The 10,804-nt window shown below is 59.9% G+C and overlaps 1 protein-coding gene across 1 annotated transcript in view; it reads right to left on the minus strand.

Annotated features, from left to right (window-relative positions):
* PIAS4 (protein inhibitor of activated STAT 4) overlaps nt 1-10,804 on the minus strand; it is a 31,128-nt gene that overhangs the window by 2,920 nt on the left and 17,404 nt on the right. The window contains exons 4-9 of the mRNA XM_026455507.1: nt 8,709-8,750; nt 8,240-8,330; nt 7,993-8,121; nt 7,806-7,911; nt 3,719-3,792; nt 3,315-3,475 (exon numbers count right to left, since the gene is read on the minus strand). Coding sequence (XP_026311292.1) covers nt 3,315-3,475; nt 3,719-3,792; nt 7,806-7,911; nt 7,993-8,121; nt 8,240-8,330; nt 8,709-8,750 — 603 coding nt within the window. The remainder of the gene's footprint in view (nt 1-3,314; nt 3,476-3,718; nt 3,793-7,805; nt 7,912-7,992; nt 8,122-8,239; nt 8,331-8,708; nt 8,751-10,804) is intronic.

A 10,804-nucleotide genomic window follows, 5' to 3' on the forward strand; every position in this document is an offset into this window, starting at 1 on the left:
TGTGTGACGGCGTGGACCGAATGGATGTATGTGTGATGGTGTGGATGGTATGGATGTATGTGTGACAGTGTGGACTGTATGGATGTATGTGTTATGCTGTGGACAGTATAGGGGTGTGTGTGATGGTGTGGACTGCATGGATGTGTGTGTGTGACAGCATGGACTGTATGGATCTCTGTGCGTGTGACAGCGTGGACTGTACAGATCTGTGTGTGTGCGTGTGACGGCGTGGACTGTATGGATGTGTGTGTGACGGCGTGGACTGTATAGGTGTGTGCATGTGACGGCATGGACTGTATGGATATGAGTGTGATGGCGTGGACTGGATGTGTGTGTGACAGTGTGGACTGTATGGACGTATGTGTGATGGTGTGGACTGTATGGATTGTGTGCACGAGACGGTGTGGACTGTATGGATGTGTGGGTGTATGCGCATGAGATGGTGTGGAGTATGGATATGTGGGGCTCTGTATGACGGTGTGGACTGTATGGATGTGTGTATGTGTGATGGCGCAGACTGTATGGATGTGTGCATGTGCGACAGTGTTCCCTGTATAAATGTGTGTGTGATGGTGTGGACAGTATGGATGTGTGTGTGATGGTGTGAAGTGTGTGGACTGTATGGATGTGTGGGGGTGTGACGGTGTGGACTGTATGGGTGTGGGTTTGTGGGTGTGGGTGACGGTGTGGACTGTATGGATGTGTGGGTGTGTTCGCATGAGATGGTGTGGACTATGGATGTGTGGGGGGGTGTGACGGTGTGGACTGTATGGATGTGGGTATGTGGGTGTGGGGGACGGTGTGGACTGTATGGGTGTGGGGGTGAGATGGTGTGGACCATATCGATGTGTGGGCATGCGGGTGTGCGCCCACATCTGCTTTCACACTGCACTGTGTGCCCCCCAGATCAGGAAACAGCCTGCAGTGAAGGCTGCTCAAAGCCCCTGCGGAAGATGTGAGAGTAGCACTGGAAGCAGAGTGGGGACCCCCCATGCTCATCCCAGCCACAGCCTCCCCAGAGCGCCCCCACTGTGTACTGCCGTCTTACTCGGAGGTCCCACCAGCCCCGTTTCACAAATGCCGGAAGAGAGGCTCAGGAAGGGGATGAGGTCCCTGAGGCCACAAGGCCAACTGGAGGCAGGCCCTGGTTCTGCTCTCCGACCCCGTCCTGACCAAAGGGCCTCCGTCTCCCCGCCCGCAGGATGGGAAGGGCGCAGTGGCTGTGGGGCGTCTGGGGAGAGGCCCCGTGCCTCATGGGTCCATGCAGGGCCCAGGCTGGCCTGTTACTGTCAAGGCTATAGTTGCTCCCAGGCGCCTGCAGTGGCGTCGTTCTCATCACACAGGAGAGCCCTCGTCCCGCTCTGGGCGACATTTTCTTTTTTTTTTTTTTTTTGAGACGGAGTCTCACTCTGTCGCCGAGGCTGGAGTGCAGTGGCGGGGTCTCGGCTCACTGCAAGCTCCGCCTTCCGGGTTCACGCCATTCTCCTCCCTCAGCCTCCTGAGTAGCTGGGACTACAGGCGCCGCCACCGCGCCTGGCTAATTTTTTGTATTTTTAGTGGGGTTTCACTGTGGTCTTGATCTCCTGACCTCGTGATCCACCCGCCTCGGCCTCCCAAAGTGATGGGATTACAGGCGTGAGCCACCGCGCCCGGCCTTCTGGGCGACACTTTCTGAGGCTGATGGGACTCCTCTCACCCAGGCCAGCCCCCCGGCCTGCCCCACCGAGGTCTCTCTGAGGCAATGCTCAGAGCCCCCTGTGCCGGGGGGCCACCCCAGGCGTAGCACAGCTCTGCCTGCTCACTGCCCTGCTTGCGAAACTCCTTCTCACCCTCCAAAGCCCCACCCCACAGCTTCTCTTCCTCCTCTCCAAGACAGACACAGCAGTTTATGTCTGGCTCTGCTCCTCTATCTGCTCCCCCTGCCAAGAACAAAGCTCCCTGAAGGCAGGGTCTGGAACAGGACTCTTTTGGGGATCCTAGGGTCACCCAGCTCAGAACCAGGGACAGAGAGATGACGGGGCTCATACTTTGTTAAGTATGAACCAAGGACCTCTCCTCTGGGAAGCCTCCCTGGCTACACTGAGTCTCATGGGCTGCTGAGGCCAAGGCCTGTGTGGAATACAGCTGCCTGCCCCAGCCCTGGTGGCCCTGGAGCTGTGAGAGCTGTAAGAGCTGCCGCCACCCCAAGCCCCAGCCCCACTCCGGGCCTGTGGGGGAAGGCGGGCACCCGGCTGCACAGCTGTCAAGCTGGGAACAGAGCAGCCATTCAGGCAGTCCACGTGCCCGGCCCCAGGGTCTCCTCTCTCTACCCAAAGCTGGGATGCAAGGGGGTGGCCACCCAGCTCTCTACAGAGGGGACCCAGACTCAAGCCAGGTTCAAGTCCCAGTCTGGCCCCCTGTGAGCCGAGGGGTGCTCCAGCTGCTGGCTGCCTCCTCTGAGCCTGTTTCCTCATCTGTAAAATGGGGACGCTCACAGGTCTGCCTCCCAGCATGGGGACAAGTGCACAAACCAGGGTCCAGCTGGGGACCAAATCTATGAGCCCAGCGGCAGGCCAGCCCTGCCTTCACCTGCACAGTCCACTGAGGCCGTGTCCCCGAGGGCTGGGAGCCCAGCTCACCCCCCCCAGGCAGGGCCTGCTCCCGCCTGTGAGGGCACCAGCTCGTGCCGCTGTGGCCTCATGCCCTGCCAGAGGCTCTGGGGACAAGAGGTGGGCGTGACCGGCGCCGGGCAGGAGCCGCATCAGGTACCACAGACAACAGGGCTCAGTTTCTGGAAACTTAAGCCCTGGGCAGAGCCTCCCTCCAGGGAGAAAGGTCTTGTCCTCCTGTCCCCTGTGGCCTGGGGAATGCCTGGCTACAGCTGTGCCACCCAGGAAGGGAAGGGTATGGCGTGGCCAGAGCGCTCCAGGAGGCACCACCTCCTTTGCCTCTCTGTGAGGAGGTGATCCCCACGGCTGCACGTCCTGGGGTGAACGCCGTGTGAAAGCAGAGTCCGGCTTGGTTTTTTGTGGCAAAAACCACACTCCTGGAGCTCAAGGTCATACCTGCCTGAGGTCATGTGAGAGGGGGGTGGACCCAAGCCCGCCTTCTGCAGCCTAAACTACGTGGCTGTTGCCTGCACGGCAAAGGCTCTGACAAGTTCCGCGAGGAAGAAACGGGCTCTTCTCACAGCCCAGGGCTTCCAAAGCTCTGGGACCACGTGTCCCCACTGCTGTGTCTTGCTAGGGCAGCACGGGGTCTGCAGGAAGCGGGGTGCCACCAAGATCTCCACGGCCATCCGGCTCCGGCCACCCTCCCCGGGGCCCCAGGCTCACCCATCGATGATGAGCTGGTCGTAGGGGGCTGGCTTGTCGCACACGGGGCACATCCAGGTGGGCTTCTTCTCATTCATCTGCAGGTAGAAGACGGCGTCGAAGCACTGCAGGTGGGCGCAGGTCTCTGCCCGGCAGGGCACGGAGAGCCGCATCTTCACCAGCTGCGGGGGAGGGGCTGCGTGAGCATGGCACCGTCTGCTGTGCCCGCCCGCCCGGCACCCCTCACCCCCAGCTCCATCCTGTGGCTTGTTCCAATCGCGCGTGCCTCGGGAACACGGCGGGGACCAAGACCAGCCTTGCCCCCGCAGGCTCACGGCCCAGCCAAGCCGCCCTGGGCCCAGAGCCACCAGGGAGGAAGTACAGCCGCAGGAGAGGCCCCAAGGAGGGGGCTGCCCCCAACTCACCGGGCAGATGAGGGACACCCGCACACCTGTGGTGGCGATCTCGCTGTCGGGATCGAGGCGCAGCTTCTCCTTGACTGTGGGGAGGGAACGGAGGACACCGTCAGAGGGGTGGGCACAGTGGGGCGGGGGCTGGGATTCGGGTTCTCTCCAGCACCCACGACCACCTCCCAGAACGGGTGCCCCAAAAACGAGCCCTGAGCTTCACTGTGTGGCTCAGGGCCACGAGGGACCAGAGAAAGTCAGGCGGCGACCACCATTAGATTTGACCACAACCTGGGCACACCACAGACCCAGCCAAAGCCCCCACACGCAGGTGGCCTCTGTGGCCTCCCCCAGCCCACGTGGGCTAGGACCCACCAGACTTTCTGGAAAGTTTCAGGCAACACAGCCACCAACGGGGTCACTGCTGTGACACAATTCTGTCCCCGACACACCATCCCCAAGGCCACAGTGGGGAGTGAGGCAGGGATTCCTTTGGGAGATGGACTCCGGGGCCTCCTGGCTCTGAGCCAGGAGGCGGCTGCCGCCCAGCCCTGGACACCATGCCGAGGCAGCCCGCACACCCAGGAACGTAGCTGCTGCTTTAAAGGAAAACACGGTGCCCGCCAGCAAGCTGCACAGAACACGGGGAAACACATGTGAAACATGAAGGCGTGTGGCAGGCACCGCCCTTCCCTCCACAGGCAGCAGGCCCACAGCCAGAAGGAAACTCACGCGGGGACCCCGGCTGCCCACCTGACAGTTCCGGGATGCGGCTAAACTCCATCCTCGGCTAGACCACCCTGGCCCACAGTCCACAGGGCCTCTCCATCCACCAGCCGGCCCTCAGCTGCCTGGGGGACCAGTTTTGCTTCCTTTAGGAAGCCACCTGTCCAACTGACTTGGGGTTCAGAGTGATGGTGCCAGCCTGGCTTCCCCTTCCCCTAGCTGTCCTGATGTTTCCCTGTCTGGAACTGCTCCTACCACCCCTTATCGGCCTGAAACACCACTTATCTCTGGCCGCTTGGAAGCCACGTCCTCCTTCCTGACCCCCACCCAGCCCCCGGCCTGTGTGTGGAGCAGTGGGCTCTTCCTTCTCCCGTAGGGACACAGTGGCAGCCACAAGCTGGCCAACACGGCCTGGCACCCTTGCAGGCTCCCAGCAGCTCTCCTCCTTGAGCCAAGGCTGCCCTAGTCGCTCACTCCTTGGCTGAGTTTCCACCCCTGGGACCCAGCTCTGGCTACCCGGTGCCCACGTGGAACCTCGCGCCTGGCAAAGGGGCCCTGGGCAGCTAGGAGGGGATGCAGGTGCCCATCTGATTTCAAAGCAAGCTCTCCCTTCTCCATGTACAGAAAGACATGTGCAGCACAAAGGGTTCAAGTGAGGCAAACGTGAGGACTTCCTAGGTGCAACAAGAAAGAAATCCAGTGACAAAGACGCTGAGCCTGGGGCCGGCTGTGGGAAGCGACAGGAGACCCCTTCAGAGAGGAAATCTGACCCCGCAGCCCCCAGCACTCTGGTCACCGAGGAGTTAAGCACGGCCCCCACCCCATGGGCCTAGAAGAGGCCTGCCCGGCCCCAGCCTCCTCCCTCAAGTTGGCCATTGTCCCCAAAGGCAAGGAAGGTCGGGGGGGTTGAAGAAAGGGCCCTTTGAGGGAAGAGGAAGACGGGGCGGGGAAACCCAGGTCACAGAACCCTAACTTTGCCACTCTGTGCCTCAGTGTCCCCACTGGTCCCATGGAGATATCGCCAGCCCCCCCCCCCCCCAAGAGCCTGGAGGAGGCTGGCCGGGGACGGGGGACTCTGCGGTGGGAACCCTCACCCCTCCACATCCTGCTCTGCAGAGGGGGTGCTGCCGGCTATCTTTCCTGACTTGGGGGACTGGAGTGCGCAGGAAGCTTCAACACGATGGGGCTCGCACGCCCCTGGCAGTGCCAGCACTGCTCCAGGCTTCTGGACACCCCGGCTAGTAGGTGCCCTTTGGTGGTCAGGAACAGGGGCCAGAGGCCCAGGCCTGGCTGTGCCAGGAGGGCAGTGCTCATGGGGAACTCTCAGGCCTGGGCACAGGAGCCCTGGGCAGCTAGGAGGGGCAGCTGGGAGACCCTCTGGCCCACATTCTGCCAAGGGGGTGGGGTGGTGCCCAGATTCCACCTGAAAACAGCGAGCATTCCAGAAGGGGGCATGAGCAAACCCGGCTGGCCCAGAACCACCCACTTCTCAGTCCGGCAGGTGGTCCCAGTCCTCGCTCACCTGCCCAACTCCCACTCCCAGCTCCGAAGGACTCCAGGTTAGGCCTAGCCTCTCCATAGAACAGGCCTGCAGAGCCCACTGAGGCCTGAGCCCCAAGCATGTGGGGTCCTGAGAGAGGCCCAGGTGCCGTCAACATGGCTCAGATCTATTCTCCTGAAGACAGTGGCCACCAGGGAAAGCCAGCGACTTTCCGAGGCCACACAGCCACCAAACAGGGCTAACTGTACGCTGGCTTTGAGCTGCGCGGCTGCACGGGGGGCACTGATTCAACTGCCCATCTTGGCAGGCTTTTTTTTTTTTTGAGACGGAGTCTCTCTCTCCCATGCTGGAGTGCAGTGGCGCGATCTCAGCTCACTGTAAGCTCCGCCTCCCAGGTTCACACCATTCTCCTGCCTCAGCCTCCCAAGTAGCTGGGACTACAGGTGCCCGCCACCACGCCCGGCTAGTTTTTTATATTTTTAGCAGAGACGGGGTTTCACCGTGTTATCCAGGATGGTCTCGATCTCCTGACCTCGTGATCCGCCCGCCTCGGCCTCCCTAAGTGCTGGGATTACAGGCGTGAGCCACTGCGCCTGGCCAGTAGACTTTCTTTTAAAATTGCTCTGCGTGTCACTTAAAAAAAAATTGTTTTCATTGTCACAAGTACAAAAGAGAACAGGTGCGAAAGAGGCCAAGACTGTAATCCCAGCACTTTTGGAGGTTGAGGCAGGTGCACCGTTTGAACCCAGGAGTTTAAGACCAGCCTGGGCAACACAGCAAGAAACTCTCTCTACGACACATTAAAAAATTAGTTGGGGCCGGGTGCAGAGGCTAATCCCAGCACTGTGGGAAGTGGAGGTGGGCGGATCACGAGGTCAGGAGTTCGAGACCATCCTGGTTAACACGGTGAAACCCCGTCTCTACTAAAAATACAAAAAATTAGCCAGGTGTGGTGGCGGGTGCCTGTAGTCCTAGCTACTTGGGAGGCTGAGGCAGGAGAATGGCGTGAAGCCGGGAAGCGGAGGTTGCAGTGAGCCGAGCTCGTGCCATTGCACTCCAGCCTGGACGACGGAGTGAGACTCTGTCTCACAACAACAACAAAAAAATTGGTTGGGTGTGGTGGTAAACACACGTGGTCCCAAGCTACTCAGGAGGCTGAGGCAGGAGGATGGCTTGCGCCTGAGTTAGAGGCTGCAGTGAGCCAAGAGCGCACTATTGCACTGCAGCCTGGGCGATACAGTGAGACCCTCTTTTTTTTTTTGAGGTGGAGTCTCACTCTGCGGCCCAGGCTGGAGTCCAGCGGTGCAATCTCAGCTCACTGCAACTTCCACCTCCTGGAAACCCTGACTCTTAAAAAAAAAAAAAAAAAAAAAGATAAAATGGGGCCTCACCACGTGAGGTCAGACCGCCGCTGTTCATCTTCCTCCCATAGCAACTGCCTCCACGGCCATCGCTGTCCGTGCCCTGCCAGGCCCCGCAGCACCCTTGGCCCCGCTGAGGCAACCAGAAGGGCCTGCTTAGAGCGCAGCTCCCTCTGGACTCCTCTCGCCCCTCCCAGCCTCTGTGCTGTCCCGGAACGAGGCCCCAGCTCTTCTGCTGCTTGGACCCCTGTAGGCTGGGGCGCCTGGGGCCAGAAACATGGGGTGTGACCCCACAGGCTTCTGCACAGCAGCTCCCACTGCCAAGTGCCCCCTCTGCCATCCGTATCCTCCAGAGACGACCTCAGCCACAGCGGGGAGGCCATGGACCCCCAGAGTGACAGGCAGCCCCTGACCCATCTCCTCCGGGTGCAGGCCCTCCACCCTCGCCCAGTACAGGGAAGGTTTCCAGGGGGGGACTCGGCCCGCTCCTCGGCCGAGGTGGCCCTGAGCTGCTCACCCAGCGCCTTGCACAGCTCCGGGTGCTTCACCCCAATGGTCTTCAGCCTCTGCAGCAGCTCTGACGAGGTCAACTGCCGTACCAGGTACAGGGCCACAGAGTAGCTCTGGGGACAGAGGGGCGGGGTCAGGGCTGGCAGGGCGGGGCCGGGGCGGTGGGCAGGGTGGGTACCCGGGCATGCACTCACCTTGCCGTAGTTGCCCCAGGTGACGGTGATGCGGTTGGTGGCCGAGGACAGGTACATGAGGTGGGTGAGGTTGATGGGGCGGCACGGCCTCTTGGGTTCCACCCCAGGCTTGTTGGAGGGGTAGTAGCCCTGCAAGCAGACAGGCCGCTCAGCCTCGAGCCAAGAATGGCTGGAAAATCCAACGGCCCCCACCCTTCCTCCACGGCCCCCAAGCCCATGTAGCAGACGCGGGGTGGGCTGTGCTCACCGGGACTGAGCAGTAGCTGTGGTTGACCTTCACAGCGATGTTGGGCGGGTACTGGTCCTCCTGAGGGCAGCTGGTGTCTGAGTAACAGATTCTGCAACGACAACAGGGACCATGGGGCGGCAGGAGTGGGCGCACAGGAGGGGCTAGGCTGCTGTGGGGAACAATGGGGACCATGAGGGGCACAGGAGGGGCTGCGCCACTGCGGGGTACACAAGTGTGAGTCAAGTGGCAGTGACGGGGGCACTGGAGAAGGTGACATGGGGGTGTCGGGGCCCCCAGGTGTGGCCTGAGCAGGTGGTGGGATGGCGGTGCATCCCCAGACAGGGACAGATGGCAGACGGAGGGGAGCTGGGCTCTGCTGTTAGCAGGGGAGACTGAGAAGAGCCTGGACCAGGACTGGGGGGCGGGGGGGAGAGGGGGCAGGTGGCCGAGGGTCCAGCCCTGGGGTCGTGGGCACACCTGGGCATACCTCAGGACGACCTGCACGGCTTTAACTCCGGGCTGCAGTTCTCTGTGGGTGTGGAGCAAACCGGAGGAAAGGAAAGGAGAGCTGAGTGAGGAAGGCGTAACCTCAGCCTGCCCCACAAGGTGGAGACCGCCACCCCACAAGGCTCCCTCCCCTAGAGCTGGGAAACGGAGGCCCAGGACTCTTTTGTGCAGGCCGGGTAAGACAGGAGTGGCTGTGGGGTCAGGAGAGGGGCTGGCCTCCCTGGAAAATGCAAGAGAATCGACCGCAAAACCCTGAACCAGAGAGGGCAGTCAGGTGCCTCTCACCGCGAGGAAACACAGCTAAAATGTGCATGCTGGAATCCAGCAGCCAGCTCACAATGGCAAGAAAACACCCAGTCTGTGAGGCCGAGGCCAGCGGAGCTCTTGAGCCCAGGAGTTTGAGACCAGCCTGGGCAACATGGTGAAACTGTCTCTACAAAAAATACAAAAATTATCCAGGCGTGCTGGTGCACACCTGTGGTCCCGGCTGCGTGGAGGCTGAGGCAGGAGGATCGTCTGAACCCATGGAGGCGGAGGCCGCAGTGAGCTATGATTGCACCACTGCACGCCAGCCTGGGTAACAAAGAGAAACACTCTCCAAATTAAAAAAACCCAAAAAACAAAAAAACAGTAACACCGGAGGATAAACTTTAATAAGAAACATCCCCAGAAGAAGAGGAAAAAGTCTCTCTACCCAAAGACGCTTCCGTGGATGTTCACAGCAGAACTGACCACGACAGCCACAAAGTAGCAGCAGCCTGAGTGTCCTTCCACAGACCGAAGGACCAACACACACGGGACGTGACCCAGCCACAGAAAGGAGCCAGGCTGACCCAGGCCTCAGCACAGGTGCACCGTGAGGACGTCCCGCCCAGTGAGAGATGCCAGACACAAAAGGACACACAGGGCAGGTGGCTCACACCAGTAACCCCAACACTTTGGGCGGCGGAGCTGGGTGGGTCACCTGAGGTCAGGGGTTCCAGACCAACCTGGGCAACATGGTGAAACCTTGTCTCTACTAAAAATACAAAAATTAGCTGAGTATGGTGGTACGTGCCTGTAATCCTAGCTACTCAGGAGTCTGAGGCAAGAGAATCACTTGAACCTGGGAGGCGGAGGTTGCAGTGAGCTGAGATCGCAACACTGCACTACAGCCTGGACGACAGTGAGACTCCGTCTCAAATAATAATCATTTTTATTTTATTTTTTTATTTTTCATTTTATTTTTTGAGACGGAGTCTCGCTGTGTCACCCAGGCTGGAGTGCAGTGGCGCGATCTCGGCTCATTGCAAGCTCCGCCTTCCGGGTTCACGCCATTCTGCTGCCTCAGCCTCTGGGACTACAGGCGCCGGCCACCACGCCCGGCTTTTTTGTATTTTTAGTAGAGATGGGGTTTCACCCTGTTTGCTAGGATAGTCTCAATCTCCTGACCTTGTGATCCCCCCGCCTCGGCCTCCCAAAGTGCTGCGATTACAGGCGTGAGAGACCGCGCCCGGCCTCAAATAATAATCATTTACAAAAGCCACAGTGTGTGATTCCACTTCTACGAAATGTCCAGGACAGGCCCACTTACAGAGACAGGAGGAGATGCGTGGGGGCCAGCGGATGAAGGGTGGTGGCTGATGGGGATGGACACAACTGCTCCGAGACTAGGCAGTGGTGGGAGCTATACTGCCTATTGATCCATGAGAAGCCACTCAATGACACACTTAAAAACTGCGTATTCTATGGTATGCAAATCATATCTCAACATAAGAAATAGAAATGTGGGCCGGCGGGCACGGTGGCTCACGCCTGTAATCCCAGCACTTTGGGAGGCCGAGACGGGCAGATCACGAGGTCAGGAGATCGAGACCCTCCTGGCTAACACGGTGAAACCCCGTCTCTACTAAAAATACAAAAAACTAGCCGGGCGAGGTGGCGGGCGCCTGTAGTCCCAGCTACTCGGAGGCTGAGGCAGGAGAATGGCGTGAACCCAGGAGGCGGAGCTTGCAGTGAGCTGAGATCCGGCCACTGCACTCCAGCCTGGGCGACACAGCGAGACTCCGTCTCAAAAAAAAAAAAAAAAAAAAAAAA

This window comes from Piliocolobus tephrosceles, chromosome 21, assembly GCF_002776525.5.
Source record: "Piliocolobus tephrosceles isolate RC106 chromosome 21, ASM277652v3, whole genome shotgun sequence".
NCBI classification, from domain to species: Eukaryota; Metazoa; Chordata; class Mammalia; order Primates; family Cercopithecidae; genus Piliocolobus; species Piliocolobus tephrosceles.